Source organism: Phyllobates terribilis, unplaced genomic scaffold, assembly GCF_046119375.1.
Source record: "Phyllobates terribilis strain yellow unplaced genomic scaffold, ASM4611937v1 Scaffold_47__1_contigs__length_9908305, whole genome shotgun sequence".
Lineage (NCBI taxonomy): Eukaryota > Metazoa > Chordata > Amphibia > Anura > Dendrobatidae > Phyllobates > Phyllobates terribilis.
The window spans coordinates 3362850-3384771 of record NW_027362807.1 but is presented as its reverse complement, the minus strand read 5'-3'; the positions used below and the strand labels follow the sequence as shown (position 1 = coordinate 3384771).

The 21922-nt window shown below is 44.6% G+C and overlaps 1 protein-coding gene across 2 annotated transcripts in view; it reads left to right on the top strand.

Moving 5' to 3' along the window:
* The window catches only part of LOC141191535 (uncharacterized), a 43511-nt gene that overhangs the window by 10308 nt on the left and 11281 nt on the right, over positions 1-21922 (top strand). Inside the window, exons 1-3 of one of the 2 annotated variants that reach the window (XM_073661429.1) lie at positions 18543-18819; positions 18910-19033; positions 19117-19214. In XM_073661429.1, the coding sequence (XP_073517530.1) occupies positions 18565-18819; positions 18910-19033; positions 19117-19214 (477 nt within the window). In that variant the 5' untranslated portion in view covers positions 18543-18564. Of the gene's footprint in view, positions 1-18542; positions 18820-18909; positions 19034-19116; positions 19215-21922 lie in introns of those variants that run through there. The other variant, XM_073661428.1, reaches the window with a different exon arrangement.

Below are 21922 nucleotides of genomic sequence, written 5' to 3'. Positions count from 1 at the left end.
CCACATCCTCTTCTTCCACAGGACTGTAAACAAGAAGATCCCAATGTTCCTCAGGATCATCAGGTAGATGGAGAGAAGGTGTCATGAGATCTCCCCTATGATGTGTATACGGCTGTGAAGGTCTTGTGTTCGGTCTTGATTTATCCACCAGAATTATATGGTTTATACTTGTATAATGAGAATGGTGAAGATGGCTGGATTAGAGCTGATCGTTAGTGATGAGCGAGTGTAGTCGTTACTATTCGCTATACCCACGGATAGTACGGTATTCGGGTTGCTAGTTATATTGCGAGTATTTGTGTACTCGCTTCGCTATATTCGGATGTCCCGCCCTGCAGTTTTGGTGCCTCCTTTGCAGCCACTAAACATGCTGGGCTTCATAACCAATCACAGTAATGCCGCAGACATCTTGGTTGTGGTATTACTGTGATTGGCTGGCCACCCAGCTTCATAGGGTCTATTTAAACCCTGCTTCCGCCGCCATTTAGTGCACATTGTGTCTGGAGCCTGCATTCTATAAGCATAGGGAGAGATTGCTGAGCTGCTAGGGAGAGTGTTTAGGCCTTTTGATAAAACAAAAGCCCTTTTAAGGGCTACCTGCAATGTATACTAGTTCTGTGTTTAAAGGAGCTGCTCACTAGCTCCATAATACCACCAAAAAATAGCTCTTTTCAGAGCTGAAGGCACACAACAAAGTCAGAGTACAAGGAGGGAGAGATTATGTGTTCTTCCAGTGTCAATTTTAAAACAGCTCTTGTCAGAGGCAAAGCAATATTTTCCAGCACACACAGAAGTAGCATTTTGTGCTGCCTTTTTTTTTAGCACCGGTCTATTTTCCCTGCTGTTTTAGGGGTCAGAGCCTACCTTCTGTCCATATTAGTCCACTTAAAAAAGCGTTCCCTACACAAAGCAGTAGTCCAAACATTTCCTACTGCCTGCTACAAAGCATGCACCAGGCCATTTTACCCACTATTTTGGCTGTGACAGCTAGCTTGGCTTGTGCCATCAACATCTGAAAATCTGTCAACAAAACCCAAAATGGCAAAAAAGCCTGTTATGGGACGTGGACGTGGTGTTTTCAGTGGTGCGCGAGAAGGCACTCTGTCTGTGTCAGGTTAGAAGAAGCTTGATGCATCCACTATGTTCTTGGAAAAATTTCCCGGTTTGGAACGTAAACGTGTGTGGAAGCCAGAAGAGCAAGAGCAGATTCTGTCATGGATAGCAGACAAGGCCTCTACACATTTGTCAAGTAGCAACAAATCTTCCACGACCACACAGTCTACTGTGGATACACAGAAGACAGGCCCATCCAGTCCTGAAGCTGGTTCTCCTTCCTCCAACCATTATCAGTCACAGGATACATATGACCCCAAACTTGGCCACTCCGAGGATCTGTTTGGTACGTATCCTTTGGTTGGCTCTGGACTATCACCGTGCAGCATTGAAGAGGGACAAGAGAAGGTGGCGTGCGTTGATGCTCAAATATTTGAGGACCTATGGCCAGAAGAAAGCCACTTGGCGGAACGTCATTTTTAGTCTCCAGAGGTGGAGGCTAATGATGAGACACAGTTGCTATCAAGTCAGCCTACAATGTCAACTGGGAAGGAGGATTAGATGGAAGACGAGGTAGTCGATGATGAGTCCACTGATCCGACCTGGACCGTTGGCATGCATAGCCTTGACAGCAGCACAGAGGAAGATGGATAAGTAGCACCAACACAGGCACCAAGGGGTCGTGATTTGCCCAGAGTGAGAACTGGGTCAACTGTTCCCAAGAGCACCCTTGCTGTGCGCCAAGTCAGGGCAAGGGGGCGTTCAGCTGCTGTGTGGAATTTTTTTTTCTGAAAGTCCTTCAGAGAAAAACATTGTAGTCTGTAGCATCTGCCATACCAAGTTGAGCAGAGGCCAGGGCAAAGGCAACCTACATACTCACTCACCATCCAAGGCTCAAGTTCGATGCTTGAAAACCTTCTATTCAGGAGACATAAATACAAAACAAAAATCTAGGGTGAGAAGACATCAGCCCACCACCAGGATATAGCAGTACTACCGGACTAAGGCACCCTGAAGGAAAAGCCCCTCCAGAGACGGGCCGCCCTCCGGGCACCCAGTCTTTCATACTCCAGAAAACGTACCTTCACCAGGTCACCTAGGATGTTCCTCCAAACTTCATCTACACTGAGGATTTTACTCTGCATCGAAACTAAGACTTGTGTGTTCCACGTGAAATACCTGGCCACTACACTTTCTATGAATGAAATGGTTCGGTCCCTTCTCCCAAGGTCTCCGAACGCTCCATAGGCCCACCCGGCATAGAACAGAGTAGCCAGCCACGGCCAACCAATGTTAACTCCCACCCTGTTGTACACCTCTGTATTAAAGGGACAATGAAGTATGAATTGATTCATGCTTTCCAGTATGTTAGCACAAGCCTCACGGGAGTAGCGCCAAGTCAAGTCCCAGTACTTCTTGGGGATCCTGCTAGAATTTAACAAACTCAACCCAACCTCCAGATCCTGACTTGGGCAGTCCTTGAGGACCAATGGACTCTGAAAATGAGAAGGCAAGACCCTCCTATCGAGGAGTTTCCTCGGGAGGGACCTCACCTCCCACATTCCCAGACCTTACCGGTGGATCATTTTCAGAACCAGGGTAACAAAAGCGGGGAGATGCCCATGCGGTGTGCGAAGATCCATCAATCTTCCCCCTGTCTCCCATTCCTGGAAGAAAGGCTGAAACCATCCTTTGCAGGATAATACCCACGGAGGAGCCCTCTCTTTCCAGAGGTTTGCCACGTTAACTTTCAAGAAGGTGTTCACTAGGAACACCACGGAGCTCACCATATCCAACCACCCTAGTCTCCTTGTGCGGTAAGTGACCTCCCGCTTGACTAGGTTCAGTCTATTCCCCCATAACATCTGGAAGAACAGACTGTAGACCCGTGTCCAAAGAGGCTCTGGCAAGACACAGATGCTGCCTAGGTAGATTATCAAGGGGAGCAGGATAGCTTTGCACAGGCCAACCTTTTCCCTCAGGGTCAAAGACCAACCCTTCCATTGGTCCACTCTTTGGGCGACACCTTTTGATTCTGCCTTCCCAGTTTTTCATGGGGTAATCACCCTGGCTGAATTCGGTGCCCAGAACTTTGGCGTGTTCTTGGTGTTCGGGGAGGTTGTCCGGAAGATCAAACCCCGGTTCTCTGCCTCCCAGCCAGAGACTTTCACACTTATCCTGGTTGACCTTTGACCCGGATGCCTCAGAGTAGCGCTCCACTTCTGGCATCACCACTATTGCATCCTCTTGCGAAGAAACAAAGACGGTGACATCGTCCGCATAGGCCACCCCTCAGGATAGCCTCCGGCGCCGCCCTGCCCATCCGCACCCCTGCCAACGATCCACAATCGAACCTTCTGAGAATGGGATCAACTGCAAAGGCGTAAAGCAAAGGGCTAAGAGGACAGCCCTGACGGACACCAGATCCTACCCTGAAAGGTTGTCCAATCCACCCATTTACCAGAGGGAAAGTCTCAGCCTTTGCATACAAGGTCTTAAGCCAGTCCACAAACCCTCCAGGCAGACCATACCTCAAGAGTGGACCAGAGGTACTCATGGTTAACCCTATCAAAGGCTTTTGCCTGATCCAGGGTCAGCAAGAACCCCTTCCAAAGGCCTGCCCTGCCTTGCTCCATGGCCTCTTGGACAACAAGAACAGCAGTAAAAGTGCTACTGCCAGGAACGCAACAGTGCTGAGCCTTCGAAAGGAGCCGGGGTGCAAACTTCACCAGCCTGTTGAAAAGTATCTTAGCCAAAATCTTCCTGTTCACATTGAGAAGTGCTATGGGATGCCAATTATCAATGCGTGACGGATCCTCAGCCTTCGACAAAATGATCAAAGCTGACCTCCTTAATGATCTCGGCAGAGTGCCTGAGGAGAGACACTCATTAAACACCCGAGTCAAGAGAGGGACTAAATAGTCCCTAAAGGTCCTAAAGAACTCGGATGTTAAGCCATCCAGACCTGGTGACTTTTTGGGTCTAAGCCCATCAATCACCAGTCTCGTTTCCTCTTCAACTTTGAGTACTGCACACACCTCGTGAGCAGTGATCAGGCTATTATTAGCATAACCATCCCGCAGCTGTGTCTCTTGAAACAATCACTGCATAATCTCAGAGAGGAAGCTTTGAGTGCCCAGCATGTTGGTATGGAGCCAGATTTTCCAATGGGTGTTACTACCCAGCCCACTCAATATTCTGAGGCAACAATGGGTGATGAGGGGACTTGTAATGCTATAGAGGGGACACCCAACCCAAGCTTCATGTCTGTCCAGGCTGGATGGGCTGGAGAGGAGAACGAGGAGGTGGAGGAGAAGGCAAGTCAGCGTGAGGAGAGGATGGGTACTTTTGGGGACACAGAACATTTGCCTTTTTGCATCTTGGCCCACATGGCACAGTTCATGTGTAAGTGTCTGTGGCAAGACCCTCGCGTGATTCACATTTTATCCAACAACCTATACTGCTTGGCCACCTTTCTCGATCCACGGTACAAGGAGAAATTTCCTTCTTTCCTTTTGGAGTCACCAAAGAGTTTTACAATGGAATCGTTCAAGAGGGCCGTTGTAGATCAGTTGCTGAAAACGTCACCCTCAGACAATGCTGGTGGCAGAGGTACCAGCTCTTTTCTACACTAAGGGATAATGGGGAGAGACACGAACATCAGCTCCAATGGAGGTGGAGGAAAATGTGCACAAATTGGGCTATTTTCAGTAAACCAGCACAACAGCAAGGGCTATCTGTGCCTGTAATAATGCCAAGGAGGGATAAGTTGCAGAACATGGTCAAGGGTTACTTAAGTGACCATACGTGCGTCCTTTCTGACGCTTCAGTTCCCTTTAATTATTGGGTGTCTAAACTGAACACTTGGCCCAACCTCTCCTTATATGCCTTGGAGGTGCTGGCCTGCCTGGCTGCTAGTGTGGTGTCTGAGCGTGATTTCAGTTCCACTGGGGCAATCATCACTGGTAGGCGCACACGCCTCTCCACGGAAAATGCAGAGTGGATTTACTCTTGCTTAGGACAACCTCTCCTCCGAGCGGTCCTAGACGCTGGAGTTTCCTGGCTTCACCGGACAGGAACGGATCAGATGATCCTTACTACCACAGTAAAAATAGCTCCCCTCGGCTCTGCGTGTTTCTTGGCGAGACTTGACCATCTTGGTCTGGTCGATCTGCATGGGTTCGGGCGAGCGTGCCCGGGGAGTTGCTGGTTGGGAGGCAGGTTTCTGGAAAACAGAAGCAAGATGAGGAAATCTTCTCTCCCGGGTAGTCTCCTTAGCTCATTCCAAGAAACTGATGTCAATCTGGGTAGCTTGTGACACCAGGTCATCCAGGGTGGTAGGAATGTCCTGGCCGGCTAGCTCGTCCTTGCTCCGTCCAGAAAGACCCTCCCAGAAGGTGGACACCAGGGCCTCGTTGTTCTAGGCAAGCTCAGATGCGAGGATACGGAACTGTATGGCATACTGGCCCACGGTGAGACTCCCTTGGCGGAGACTGAGCAATGAGGAGGCAGTAGAAGTCCTTCGTCCAGGCTCATCGAAGACCTTCCGGAAGGCAGTGAGGAAAGCCGGAAGATCTGACACCAGGGGATCCCCTCTCTCCCATAAAGGGTTTAGCCATGCCAATGCTTCCCCGGTGAGGTGAGACATGATGAATGCCACCTTGGCCCGGTCAGAGGGAAACTGATGTGCCAGGAGTTCAAAGTGCAGCGTGCACTGGTTCAGAAAACCCCGACATAAGGCGGGGTCACCCCCAAAACGAGGAGGCACAGAGAGCCGGGGTCCAGAGCTGGATGCCATGGCACCAGTAGGCTGAGGCGCCGCCAGAGCGGGTGCCGCTCAGCTTGAGGCGGACACAGGTGGGACAGACAGCGTGTCCAGGCGGGAGTTGACAGACCACAGGTAGGTCAGGATGGTTTCCTGTTGGGATCTCTGACGAGAAACCTCCTGGTACAAGTCAGCAAGCGAAGGAGCCTGGGGGCCACCGGGTTCCATGGCCCGTGCAAACTGTTACGGATCCGAGTAGTGGAACCTCTGTGCTGCGGTGCAAGGAGGGGCGTGAGTAAGTATCAACTCTCACGGCGAGGTCGCACGGCGGCTCAGTGGAGGGAGGAACCGAGCAGAGGGACCAGGTGCCACTCTGGGACCGACCATGTATGAGCAGGTGACTCCCACGGGTCAGTAGGCAGGAACTGACCGGTACAGCGGATAAGCTTCGGCTGGCAGGCTGACGGGTGGTCCGGGTAGACAAGCAGGCTGATTAGGCAGATAGTCAGGCGAGTGTTCTGGGTAGGCAAGCTGGCGGCACAACAGGTAGCTGGCTGGTTCTTCTAGGTAAGCGGGCAGGCAGGCACGGCAGGTGCTTCCAGGTAAGCGTGCTGGCAGGTAACAGGCAGGTGCTTCCAGGTAAGCGGGCAGGCAGGCACGGCAGGTAACAGGCAGGTGCTTCCAGGTAAGCAGGCGGGCAGAGCCCATAGACAGACTGGCGGACTGGACTGTAGACAGACTGTCAGGCAGAAGAGAAGTCAGGCTAGCGGACTGAGCAGAAGATCAGACTGGCAAACAGGACTGACTTGCAGAGGACCTGGGGGCTGAAGCAAAGTAAGAATCACAAAGCAACAACCTTGCACGGGCACCTCCATATTGGAGGAGGTGCCTCTTATAGGGAAAGCCCTCCTGTGATTGGCCGGGGACTTTTTAGGACGGTGCGCGCGGCCCCTTTAAGAGGGAGGGAGCACGCGCGCGCCCTAAGCACAGAGCCAGGGAAGCTGCGTGCACCAGCAGCAGCTGCAGGGAGGCCGGAAGACGCTGGAGCAGGATCGAGGCGGTAAGGGGGACGGCGTCTCTGCCTGGCAGGGGGGAGAGACGCCGATGCTACATGAGGGCGCTACAATATATGGGGGAACTACACTGTATGGGGGCACAATGTGTGGGCATTAAACTGACAGATTTGCAATTCTCCAGAAAAAGCCTGACGTGGATGTTACAAAATAGTCACTGCAGCCGTCTACAATGGGGTTACTTTTGGGGGTTTTCTGCTGTTCTGACACATTCAGGGCTCCGCAAATGTCGCCCGCAAACTATTCTAGCAAAATCTGTGCTCCAAAAGCCAAATAGCGCTCCTTCCTTCTCAGCCCTGACATGTGGCCTAAAAGACATATGGAGCTCACCGTGTTCGGAAGAAATTGTGCGATAAATTATGGGGTCCATTTTCACCTATTAACCCTTGTGTACCTGAAAATTTGCAGCAAATACTATAATTATATTTTTACCACTAAAATGTCATTTCCATGTTTCAGTGTTCTAAAATTCTGTGAGGCACCTATGACTTCAAAACACTCACTACACCCCTAGATTAATTCCTTAGGCAGTAAATTTTCAAATATGTGGTCACCTCAGGGGGTTTCTGCTGCTTTCGCATGTCAGGGGCTCTCCAAATGCGACGTGGCATTCACAATTTATTCCAGATAAATAGCACTCTTTCCTTTCCTAGCCCTGCCATGTCCCCAAACAGAAGTTTTTGACCACATATGCGGTATCATCGCGTTCGGAATAAATTATGTAACAAATTATGGGATCCATTTTCAACTATATTATCCATCGTGAAAATTACAGATTTGAGGCTAAAACAATATTTTCGTGAAAAAAAATAAAATTTTCCATATGACGACCTAATGTTATCAAATTATGTGTAGTATCTGTGTGTTCAAAATGCTCACTGTACCCATGGATAAAATCCTTGAGGGGTGTAGTTTCCAAAATGGGGTCACTTGTTGGGCTTTTCCACTGTTTAGGCACATCAGGGGCTCTCCAAACGCAAAATGACACCCGCAGACTATTCCATCAAAGTCTGCGTTCCAAAACGTCACTCCTTCCTTTCTGAGCCCTGCCATGCACCCAAACAATAGTTTTCCTCTATATAGGTAGTATCCGCGTACTCGAGAGATTGAACAACAAATTTTGGGCTTCAATTTCTTCTGTTACCCTTGTGAAAACAAAGAAATTTGGGGCTAAAATTACATTTTTGTTGAAATAGTTGAATTTTTTATCATCACTGCTCTACGCTCTGAACTTGGGGGTTCAATGTGATCATGTGATCACCACATATCTAGATACATTCCATGAGGGGTGTAGTTTCCAAAATGGGGGGACTTATAGGGGGGTTTCCACTATTTTTAGTCACATCAAGGGCTCTCCAAACCCAACATGGTGTCCGGTCTTATTTATAGCCATTTTTGCTTTCAAAAAGTCAAACAATGCTCCTTCCCTTCTGAACCCTGCCGTGCGCCTAAACAGTGGTTTTCCCCCACACATGGGATATCTGCATGCTCAGCAGAAATTGCACAACACATTTTGTGGTCCATTTTCTATTATTAGCCTTGTGAAAATAAAAAAAAAATTGGGTCTGAAGTAAAATTTATGTGAAAAAAGTTAAATGTTTATTTTTTCCTTCCACGTTGCTTCAGTTCCTGTGAAGCATGTGACATAACTCTGATTTAAGGGCATAAGAATTCAAAGTTTGAAAATTGCAAAATTTTTAACCAAATTTCCATTTTTTTTACAAATAAATGTAAGTCATATCGAATAAATTTTACCACTATCGTGAAGTACAATATGTCACTAAAAACAATCTTTGAATTAGTAGGATCCGTTGAAGCGTTCCAGAGATATTGCCTCATAAAGTGACACTGGTCAGAATTGTAAAATTTGGCTTGGTCAATAAGGTCAAAATTGGCTCTAAGGGGTTAAACAACTCTCTTTAGTGCGATCATACAACATACAAGCCTCTGCTTGCTCAGATAGTACACAGCACTACAGTAGTACAGTGCATTATCACTGCTTGTCATGTAATACTAACGGCCCCATACACATGAGTTAAGTGTTGGCTGAACGGTCATTGGCAGACGGCTATCTCTCCTGACTCCCCCATACACACAAATATTCCAGCTTTCCTGTGATCTGTATGAGGGTCGCCTCCAGACTTCTCTAGCGGAGGATTATCTACAGGAAGAACAAACTGATTAGCCTCTGAAATTCAAGATGCCAGATCCTACTCTGCCCTGACATTATCTGTCGGGAGGCCTCCAAATTCATTATATAGTCAACCAAACCCCCGAAATCAGTGCTTTCATTCAACCTCAGTCTAATGTGCTTATATTTGACCACATACATTAAATGGGTACTGCCAAATTACATAGACATCCAAAAAAGACAGAGCGTATACAGTGCTGGCCAAAAGTATTAGCACCCCTGCAATTCTGTCAGATAATACTCCGTTTCTTCCTGAAAGTGATTGCAATCACAAATTCTTTGGTATTATTCTCTTCATTTAATTTGCTTGCAAGGAAAAAACACAAAAGAGAATGAAGCAAAAATCAAATCATTGATCATTTCACACAAAACTCCAAAAAAGGGCCGGACAAAAGCATTGGCACCCTCAGCCTAATACTTGGTTGCACAACCTTTAGCCAAAATAACTGCGAACAACCGCTTCCGGTAACCATCAATGAGTTTCTTACAATGCTCTGCTGGAATTGTAGACCATTCTTCTTTGGCAAACTGCTCCAGGTCCCTGATATTTGAAGGGTGCCTTCTCCAAACTGCCATTTTGAGATCTCTCCACAGGTGTTCTATGGGTTTTAGGTCTGGACTCATTGCTAGCCACCTTAGAAGTCTCCAGTGCTTTCTCTCAAACCATTTTATAGTGCTTTTGGAAGTGTGTTTTGGGTCATTGTCCTGCTGGAAGACCCATGACCTCTGAGGGAGACCCAGCTTTCTCACACTGGGCCCTACATTATGCTGCAAAATTTGTTGGTAGTCTTCAGACTTCATAATGCCATGCACACGGTCAAGCAGTCCAGTGCCAGAGGCAGCAAAGCAACCCCAAAACATCAGGGAACCTCCGCCATGTTTGACTGTAGGGACCGTGTTCTTTTCTTTGAATGCCTCTTTTTTTTTTTTCCTGTATGCTCTATGTTGATGCTTTTTCCCAAAAAGCTCTACTTTTGTCTCATCTGACCAGAGAACATTCTTCCAAAACGTTTTAGGCTTTCTCAGGTAAGTTTTGGCAAACTCCAGCCTGGCTTTTTTATGTCTCGGGGTAAGAAATGGGGTCTTCCTGGGTATCCTACCATACAGTCCCTTTTCATTCAGATTTCGACGGATAGTACGGGTTGACACTGTTGTACCCTCGGACTGCAGGGCAGCTTGAACTTGTTTGGATGTTAGTCGAGGTTCTTTATCCACCATCCGCACAATCTTGCGTTGAAATCTCTCGTCAATTTTTCTTTTCCGTCCACATCTAGGGAGGTTAGCCACAGCGCCATGGGCTTTAAACTTCTTGATGACACTGCGCACGGAAGACACAGGAACATTCAGGTCTTTGGAGATGGACTTGTAGCCTTGACATTGCTCATGCTTCCTCACAAGTTAGTTTCTCAAGTCCTCAGACAGTCCTTTGGTCTTCTTTCTTTTCTCCATGCTCAATGTGGTACACACAAGGACACAGGACAGAGGTTGAGTCAACTTTAATCCATGTTAACTGGCTGCAAGTGTGATTTAGTTATTACCAACACCTGTTAAGTGCCACAGGTAAGTTACAGATGCTGTTAATTACACGAATTAGAGAAGCATCACATGATTTTTCAAAGGGTGCCAATACTTTTGTCCACCCCCTTTTTTAGGTTTGGTGTGGAATTATATCCAATTTGGCTTTAGGACAATTCTTTTTGTTTTTTTTTTCATTGAAGACAAATTAAATGAAGAGAATAATACCAAAAAATTTGTGATTGCAATCATTTTCAGGAAGAAACTGAGTATTATCTGACCGAATTGCAGGGGTGCCAATACTTTTGGCCAGCACTGTATAAACCCAATAGAGTAAAACGTAAATTTTTATTAATAGAATTTTACAAAGACAAAAATATATTAAAATTCAAGAGGAGGGGATACAAGACAGAGTGACACCTCACCCAGTATAAATTAGAAATGGTACCCCTGTGTATGTCACAATTACAAAAATTTATGTGATATAAAAATAATAAAAAATTATATTGTAGCCACCAGGTGGATAGTATATAACATGTGGTTCTATTACAACATACTCCTAGTGCAATGAAATATATAAAAATTAATCAGACCCACAATGGTACCAGTTCAATAGATCATGCACTACTAGAGTAGTTTAAGTAACAAAAAATCAGAATTAAATCTATAAGGAATATGTATATATTAATAAGTAAATGCTTATAATACAGCGTATAAATAAATGCATAAACTGCCTTGCGTGCAATAGACATACCAGCTAAAAAGCTGAAGGGGTTAAAAGAACTACCATATAAAAATATAAGAGCATAGATACATGTATAGGATTAGTACCTAGGATATTTGCAGCCACTGGCTAGGCGGAAGCCCCCACGCGCGTTTTGCACCTGCTTCTTCCTGTGGGCGTGTGTTTTAGTCTGTGTTTGGAGTCGTGTTAATAGACTTTTGTATATTGCAGGCCCAGACACCATTATTAGGCATTTAAGTATCGTAGTAACTAGGCAGCCCCATACTATTGAGTACTTGGGGAGGAGGGGCATTGAGCTGAACTCTGTCAAACATTCTTAGATGCCATGTTTGCATTTGACAGCAGCAAGTGGTTAGACTGCCAGGGTTGGTGTAGCAGCCGTACCTGTGCCATCCCTGCGGTGTACATCTGTTCTGGTGCTCAAAAGACTTAATTTCTTTTAAAACAAATGTTTAACATGTGTCTTGTACTTTTTGCATGTTTTTTTCTTATTACAAGAATTGGAAATGTATGTGAAAACGAGATGATACCAAGGGGATTAAGGCTAAAAAAAATGGCCACAGCCCTGTATGATGAGACAGATTGTTCATTGAAGTTGATGGGTTAATCCTGAAACATGAGGAGCTGGAACTTACTTTTTATTTCTGTTTTTGTATCCAATCCTCATTGGAAACATTTGTGCACAACGAGGATTTCACTAGCCATAATGACAAACTGAAAGCTAATTTAGCGAAGATGGAAGATTTTATTATGAACATCCACAAAATACATCTACTAGCATGGCAAAAAACGGAGGAAGGGGGGCCACAAACACAAGTGGAAACATATATACCACCCGGAACAGAAACCACCTTTATTAGAGCTACTGATTTGGAATTTGTCCAGTTTTGTGTTATCAGAGGAACAATTATCACTTTTAGCGAAAGGCCTAAGTTTTGCCCCTACCAATGATTTTGATGTATTTAGAGCAATTTTGGATGTTAATAGACTGGCACGGAAATGTCATTGTGATAGCTCTGATAATGATGATGAAAATATTAGGCTATGTGCCCACGATGCAGAAATGCTCAGGATTTTTTCCTGAGCGTTTCTGCATCTCCCTGGCAGAAAAAAACGCATGCAGATTGCAAAAGTGGATTGTACATGCGGATTGTTCATGCATTTTTCCTGCCAGGGACATGCGGAAATGAAGCGTACTTCACATGCATTTCCGCATGCGGATTGAAAAGCTCTTTCCTGGCGATTTTAGCATCACTTGGAAAGTGCTTGACAACTAGGTCACACTATATAAATCCTTGCAAACAGCATGGATTTATATAGTGTGACCTTTAGAATGGTTAAAAATAAAAAAATAAACCTATACTTGCCTTCCGATGGCACGGGGTGTGTAGCTGCGCTCGTTCCTGGCTGCCGGCACATCGCGATTCCCTGTACTGAAAGACCTGCCGTCACATGACTGTGATGTCAGCGCAGGTCCTACAGTCCAACACGATCTGTCGGCAAAGGGGAAGGAGCGTAGCGCGGGCCGCCATAAGGTAAATATAATTTTTATTTTTTATTTTATTCTTTTTTTTTTACAGTTTCTATGGTAGCTGGGTGTGGAGGAGACTCTCCTCTCCTCTACACCCGGGTACCATACGCACATTAGAACGTGCCAATTACGCAAATACAGATGCAGTCTTGTGGAATTGGCGCGTTCTAATGCAAGTCAATGGCGGCGAAAACGCAGCGCTTCCGCAAAATAATTGGTAGGGCTGCGTTTTTTTCCACACTGATAATCCGCAGCGGAAATTTCCGCAGCATGTGCACAGCACATGCGGATTATCATTGGGGAACATTGATGCCCTTCTACCATGCGTTTTTAATGCGTTTCCGCAGCTGCAAAAACGCTGCGGAAATGCATTAAAAACGCATCGTGGGCACACAGCCTTACTGATGTTGCAACAGTTAATTCTGATATTACTCCTAACAAATCTTTTTCAGAACAAAAGGTGTTATTACAATTGAAATCATTGGAGAGGGAATCTATGAAGTCTGATTCCTCTCTGAATAGTCTGTTTCATAGGGGAAATCCATCCTTTAATCCACTTCAATCATGTTCCATGGTTTTAGACCAGTTCAAGATCTTATTGAAAAGGATTTGGTTTCTCTAAACAAATGAAATCACTCATAAAGGAAATAAAAATAACAATCTAACTAGAAAAGAAAAAATTGCCCTGAGGGAAATCAAAACTAATATGAATTTGACAGCAGACAAGCAGACAAGTGGGGCACAATAGTGGTATTACATTCTATTTAGCTCAAGCTCAATTTGATTGATTGAAGAAACAAGAAACACTGATGTGTATTTGGAACTAACCAGAGACCCCACCAATGATTTCAATATGGAATTATATAGATTACTACAAGAAGGTTTGAGTACAGGAGCCTTGGATAAAAAAACTGGCGGAACAGCTTTATGTGGAACAACCTTTCATACCTATATATCATTAATTTCCTAAGATCCACAAAAACATATTTCCACCACCACTCAGACCAATAGTAGCGGGCTTAGGTTCTACGGGACTCTGGAGAGAGACTGGGTGTGTGGATAGATTTCTATCTTCAACCACTAGTGCAAGAAATTCCCAGCTACATTAGGGACTCTAAATTTGTGGTTACTGTATTTGAACATTTTTTTATAGCAAGAAAATTGGCTATCATGCGATGTTATACACACGTGGTCAAAATTGTTGGTACCCCTCGTTTAATGAAAGAAAACCCACAATGGTCACAGAAATAACTTGAATTTGACAAAAGTAATAATAAATTGAAAATCTATGAAAATGAAGCCTGGAGGCCTGGACAGAAATGATGGTACCTCTGAAAATATTGTGACAAAAGAGACATGTTAAATTAAGTTGTGTCCACTAATTAGCATCACAGGTGTCTACAATCTTGTAATCAGTCAGTGGGCCTGTATATAGGGCTACAGATACTCACTGTGCTGTTTGGTGACATGCTGTGCACCACACTCAACATGGACTAGAGGAAGCAAAGGAAAGAGTTGACAAGCAAAGGAAAATTGATGACAAATCAAAGAGACGGATTATACAAATGGTAACAAAAGAGCCCAGGATAACTTTTAAAAAGAGATTAAAGGTGAACTTCAAACTCAAAGAACATCAGTGTCAGATCGGACCATCCGTCGTTGTTTTATCCAAAGTGGACTTCATGGGAGACGACCAAGGAGAACACCATTGTTGAAAAAAAAATCATAAAAAAGCCAGACTGGAATTTGCCAAACTACATGTTGACAAGTCACAAAGCTTCTGGGAGAATGTCCTATGGACAGATGAGACAAAAATGGAAGTTTTTGGCAAGGCACATCAGCTCTATGTTCACAGATGTAAAAATGAAGCATATCAAGAAAAGAACACTGTCCCTACTGTGAAACATGTAGGAGGCTCTGTTATGTTCTGGGGCTGCTTTGCTGCATCTGGCACAGGGTGTCTTGAATCTGTGCAGGGTACAATGAAATCTCAAGACTATGAAAAATATTTAGATTTGAGAGTACTCAGTGGTTGATACCATCTTTTCAGTTAGCCATTAAAAGGTAACAAATTGCAAGCTTTCGAGACTACTCCGGTCTCTTCATCAGGCATATTATACCACAAAATCTGAAAAGTCACATATTTATACACAATAAGACATACAAAAAATGCAATAGGTAAGACAGGTGATGAAAAGCAGAGTTATTATGGAAGATATAAACAGTTCTGGCTATAAATATTTTAGCAGTTAATAGATAAGGAGTGTGAAGGTTTTATTGTCCTGTGACTAGGTCCAGTGTAGTGATGGCCTCACTTTCAGATCAGCAATGAATGTGTCGCATGGATTTATGTCTTTCTACATCAACTAAGGAATTTGCTCCTCAGACTTGTGAGGTCATCGCTACACTGGACCTAGTCACAGGACAATAAAACCTTCACACTCCTTATCTATTAACTGCTAACATATTTATAGCCAGAACTGTTTATCTCTTCCATAATAACTATGCTTTTCATCACCTGCCTTACCTATTGCATTTTTTGTATGTCTTATTGTGTATAAATATGTGACTTTTCAGATTTTGTGGTATACTATGCCTGATGAAGAGACCCGAGTAGTCTCAAAAGCTTGCAATTTGTTACCATCTTTTCAGTTAGCCATTAAAAGGTATCAACCATTGAGGACTCTCAAATCTAAATATTTTTCTATCTACTGGCCAACACGGTACAAGAATATATATTTTCCCTATATCAAAACTATGAAGGGATTTTAGAGAGAAATGTGCTGCCCAGTGTCAGAAAGCTTGTTCTCAGTTGCAAGTCATCGGTCTTGCAACAGGATAATGACCCATATCACACAGCTAAAAACACCCAGGAATGGCTAAGAGGAAAACAGTGGACTATTCTGAAGTGGCCTTCTATGAGCCCTGACCTTAATCCTATTGCACATCTTTGGAAAGAACTGAAACATGCTGCCTGGAAAAGGCAACCTTCAAACATGAGACAACTGGAGCAGTTTGCTCATAAGGAGTGGCCAAAATACCTGTCGAGAGGTGCAGGAGTCTCATTGACAGTTACAGGAATCGTTTGATTGCAGTGATTGCCTCAAAAGGTTGTTCAACAAAATATTAAGTTAAGAAGAACCATCATTTCTGTCCAGGCCTATTTCATCAGTTTATTTTTTTTTAAATTCTGTGGAAACAGTGTTGAAAAGAAAATCCTGACTTTAATTTGTTCATTTTCAGAGAGTTTTAATTTATTACTTTTGTCAGATTCAAGGTATTTCTGTGACAATTGTGGGTTTTTCTTTCATTAACCCCTTCATGACCAGTCCATAAGGTCATGTGAGTGCTTATTTTTTGGGGGACGAGTTTTACTTTTAAACGTCATTACTAGTTTGACCCTATCGTGTACTGGAAAACGGGGAAAAAAATTCCAAGTGCGGTGAAATTGCAAAAAAATGCAATTCCACTGTTGTTTTTTTTCTTTCCACGTTCATTGAGTGCTAAAACTGACCTGCCATTATTATTCCCCAGGTCATTATGAGTTCGTAGACACCAAACATGTACAGGTTCTTTTTTATTTAAGTGGTGAAAAAAAATTCCAGAAAAAAATGGCGCAATTTTCCGAGACCCTCAGCGTCTCCATTTTTTGGGGATCTGGGGCCGGGCGAGGGCTTATTTTTTGCCTGATGTTTTTATTGATACCATTTTGGGGTAAATCCGATGTTTTGATCGCCCATAATTGCATTTTATTGCAATGTTGCGGCGACCAAAAAAATGTAATTCTGGCATTTGGAATTTTTTTCTTGTTACGCCATTTACTGATCGGATTAATTATTTTTTTGGTAACTTCTGAACGGGCGATACCAAATATGTGTGTGGGGGGGGTTATTTTTTATTTTATTTTGTATGGGGCAAAAGGGGGGTGATTTAAAGTTTTATATTTTTTACATTTTTTAATATTTTTAAAAACATTTTTTTCACACTTTTTGCTTGCTTCTATAGTCTCCATAGGAGACTAGAAGCAGCCACTGTATGATTGCCTTTGCTACATAGAGGCGATGAGCAGATCACCTCTATGTAGCAGAAATGCTCCTGTGCTATTAGCGCTGACCACTAGGTGGCGCCCATAGCAATCTTTTCATGACAACCACTGGGGTCTGCTGCAGATCCCGGATTGCCATGCCCACCCATCAGTGACCCGCGATCACATGACGGGGTCACCTATGGGCGGGGTAAGTGGCACACTTCCGGTGCGGCCCTCTTCAATGCTGCTGTCAGAGATTGACAGCGGCATTTAAGTGGTTAACAGCCGTGGGTGGATCGCGATTCCACCCGAGGCTGTTGCGGGCACATGTCAGCTGTAAGAATCAGCTGAAATGTGCCCGGTTCAGTGCGAGCTCAGCGCCGAAGCCTGTGCTGAACCGGGGGTGATGGCCTGGGGCGTACTAATATGCTCCAGGCCAGTAAAGGGTTAAACGAGGGGTATTAACAATTTTGACCACATGTGTACCTCTATATTCAACCACACAGTGTAGCATTAACTAGCCTGAGCTATCACTTGGATACCTATAGCACGTATACAGTAGAAATAAAAGATTTCATTATCATGTCAGATAAATTTCTTCTGAATCATAATTATTTCCGCTTTGACAATATATATATATATTTTTTTTTTACAAAGGAGGGGAGTAAGTATGGGCAGCAAATTTTCATAGTCATTGGATTAATGTCCAAATGGGAGGAGCAATACATTTACCATGAGAGCAATATTTACAGACCAAAAAATCATATGGTACGGTCGATTTATCGACGACCTCCTCCTGATGTTGGGTGGCACACAGGAGGAGGCGTTGAAATTTGCAGAAAATCTCAACAACAATGATTTCAATTTGAGATTCACACTTTGTTTTGAAACCCCATAAAACACTGTACATGGAAATTGTGGTATCAAATAACTCCTGTCTTTGTGGTCTTACAAACAAGCTTTTATAAATGCCTCAAACTTCTAAGTGTGAATCAGACCTGAGATCTAACGTGATAGAGGATGACAGTCCGGTGAAGACGGGAAACATATAGACGGCCGGTGGTGATGTAGTCAGTGACGGACTCTAGCCAAATACGTTTATAGAGCCGTAGTGGAAGATGAAGATTTCGTCTTCATCATAAAGTAGTTATTTCTCATGTCACGTGTAATGAATATCTCCTGCAGTATTACTAATGCCGATTCCAGTGTCTGTAAATGAGACGAGAATTAGCTTTATGGAAGATGAGTCTATGAGAAAGGTATTCACTGGCAGATTCTGAGGAAGAAACTGCTTGTTGTCTGTGGCCTAAAATATATAGGTTTTATTACTAGATGTAAAGAAGAAAACTAAATACTGTAAAACCTAAATCTCCTCAAATGTTTCCCTTATTATCTCCAGTAATTGTATTATTACACAAGATTTTTATGATGTTACATCGGCTCATCATCTTCTCATTCAGGTCTCTACAATATCAGATCCTCTCAGTGAAGATCTTCTATATAAGAGAATTTTCCTGAATTACGCATCAAAGATGGATATGGACACAGACAAGATGGTGGAGAGGATATTACACCTCACCCTAGAGATCCTCTTCCGGCTTACTGGAGAGGTGAGAGATTCTGATGACGTCACATTACATCATTCTTATCTATGGGAATAACAGATGGACAGAACTGGAGAGGTGAGGACTCTGGAAATGTCTGTAGTGAGATGTATTAATGTGTCTCTCCATAACCAGGATTACACAGTAGTGAAGAAGACCTCTAGTGAGCGCTGTCAGGACCCTGTGTCTGAGGGATGGGGAAGACCCCTGAGCCTAATCACGGGGCCTCCACCTCACCCCCTGATACATGAGGACATCAATGACCAGAAGATCCTAGATCTCACCTACAAGATGATTGAGCTGCTGACTGGAGAGGTGACACTGCTAGGAATGAGGAATGCTGGGACATTTTAAAGTAAAGCTATGAAGGGATTGGAGGGATAACTCTATCATTGTATGTGTCAGGTTCCTATAAGGTGTCAGGATGTCGCTGTCTATTTCTCCATGGAGGAGTGGGAGTATTTAGAAGGACACAAAGATCTGTATAAGGACGTTATGATGGAGGTTCCCCAGCCCCTCACATCACCAGGTAACAGACAGGACTGAATACACACGACCTATAATTATCTGTATGTAAAGAATTAATTCAGTCCCTGTATGTGCTTCCTTTAGATCTATCCAGTAAGAGGACAACACCAGAGAGATGTCCCCGTCCTCTTCTTCCACAGGACTGTAAACAAGAAGCCCCCAATATTCCTCAGGATCATCAGGTAGATGGAGAGAAGGTGTCATGAGATCTCTCCTGTGATGTGTATACGGCTGTGAAGGTCTTGTGTTCGGTCTTGTTTTATCCACCAGAATTATATGGTTTATACTTGTATAATGAGAATGGTGGCGATGGCAGGATTAGAGCTGATCATTAGTGATGAGTGAGTGTATCGTTGCCATTCGCTATTCGCACGGATAGTACGGTATTCGGGTTTCTCATTATATTGCTAGTATTTGTGTACTCGCTTCGCTATATTCGAATGTCCCGCCCTGCAGTTTTGGTGCCTCCTTTGCAGCCACTAAACATGCTGGGCTTCATAACCAATCACAGTAATGCCGCAGACATCTTGATTGTGGCATTACTGTGATTGGCTGGCCGCCCAGCAACATAGGGTCTATTTAAGCCCTGCCGCCGCCATTTTGTGCACATTGCGTCTGGAGCCTGCATTCTATAAGCATAGGAAGAGATCGCTGAGCTGCTAGGGAGAGTGTTTAGGCCTCTTGATAAAACAAAAGCCCTTTTAAGGGCTACCTGCAATGTAAACTAGTTCTGTGTTTAAAGGAGCCACTCACTAGCTCCATAATACCACCAAAAATAGCTCTTTTCAGAGCTGAAGGCACACAACGAAGTCAGAGTACAAGGAGGGAGAGATTGTGTATTAGGTAGGGAGTGTATTAGGTAGTGTTCATCCAGCGTCCATATTAAAACAGCTCTTGTCAGAGGAAAGCAATATTTTTCCAGTACACACAGAAGTAGCTTTTTGTGCTGCCTTTCTTTTTTTTTTTTTTTTTTTTTTTACCACCGGTCTATTTTCCCTGCTGTTTTAGGGGTCAGAGCCTGCCTTCTGTCCATATTGGTCCACTTAAAAAAGTGTTTTGTGCCCTACACTAAGCAGTAGTCCAAACATTTCCTACTGCCTGCTACAAAGCACGCACCAGGCCACTTTAACCACTATTTTGGCTGTGACAGCTAGCTTGACTTGTGCCATCAACATCTGAAAATCTGTCAACAAAGCCCAAAATGCCAAAAAAGACTGTTGTTAAGGGACGTGTCAGTGGTGCGCAAGAAGGCACTCAGTCTGTGTCAGGTCAGAAGAATCTTGATGCATCCACTATGTTCCTGGAAAAATTTCCCGGTCTGGAACGTAAACGTGTGTGGAAGCCAGAAGAGCGAGAGCAGATTCTGTCTTGGATAGAAGACAAGGCCTCTACGCATTTGTCAAGCAGCAACAAATCTTCCACGACCACACAGTCTACTGTGGATACACAGAAGGCTGGCCCATCCAATCCTGAAGCTGGTTCTCCTTCCTCCAACAATTTTCAGTCACAGGAGACATATGACCCCAAGCTTGGCCACTCTGAGGATCTGTTTAGTACGTATCCTTTGGTTGGCTCTGGACTATCACTGTGCAGCATTGAAGAGGGACAAGAGGAGGTGGCGTGCGTTTATGCTTATGTATTTGAGGACCTATGGCCAGAAGAAAGACTCTTGGCGGAACATCATTTTTTTTCTCCAGAGGTGGAGGCTGATGATGATGAGACACAGTTGCTGTCAGGTCAGCCTACAATGTCAACTGGGAAGGAGGATGAGATGGAAGACGAGGTAGTCGATTATGAGTCCACTGATCCGACCTGGACCGTTGGCATGCATAGCCATGACAGCAACACAGAGGAAGATGGATATGTAGCACCAAAACAGGCACCAAGGAGTTGTGGTTTGCCCAGAGTGAGAACTGGGTCAACTGTTCCCAAGAGCACCGCCGCTGTGCGCCAAGTCAGGGCGAGGGGGCGTTCAGCTGCTGTGTGGAATTTTTTTTTCTGAAAGTCCTTCAGAGAAAAACATTGTAGTCTGTAGCATCTGCCATGCCAAGTTAAGCAGAGGCCAGGGCAAAGGCAACCTACATGCTCACCGTCCAAGGCTCAAGTTCGATGCTTGCAAACCTATTCAGGAGACATAAATACAAAACAAAAGACATCAGCCCACCACCTGGATATAGGAGTACTACCAGACTAAGGCACCCTGAAGGAAAAGCCCCTCCAGAGACGGGCCACCCTCCCGTCAGCCAGTCTTTCATACTCCAGAGAACGTGCCTTCACCAGGTCACCTAGGATGTTCCTACAAACTTCATTTGCACTTAGGATTTTACTCTGCGTCAAAACTAAAACTCGTGCTTTCCACGTGAAATACCTGACCACTACACTTAGTATGAATAAAGTGGTTCGGTCCCTTCTCCCAAGGTCTCCGAACGCTCCATAGGCCCACCTGGCATAGGATAGAGTAGCCAGCCATGGCCAACCAATGGAAGCTCCCACCCTGTTGTACACCTCTGTATTAAAGGGACAATGAAGAAGGAAGTGCTCCATGCTTTCAGCATGTTAGCACAAGCTGCACGGGGACAATTCCTGTCCTCTGAGCTCCTGTACTTCAAATTGCCCCTTACACACAGCTTACCTTGGAAGCAGCGCCAAGTCAAGTCCCAGTACTTCTTGGGGATCCTGCTAGAATTTAACAAACTCCCCCCAACCTCCAGATCCCAACGGTGGGAAATGAGAAAGCAAGACCCTCCTATCGAGGAGTTTCCTCGGGAGGGACCTCACCTCCCACATTCCCAGATCCCACCGGTGGATCATTTTCAGAACCGGGGTAACATAAGCTGGGAGATGCCCATGCAGTGTGTGAAGATCTTTCAATCTTCCCCCTGAAGATTGA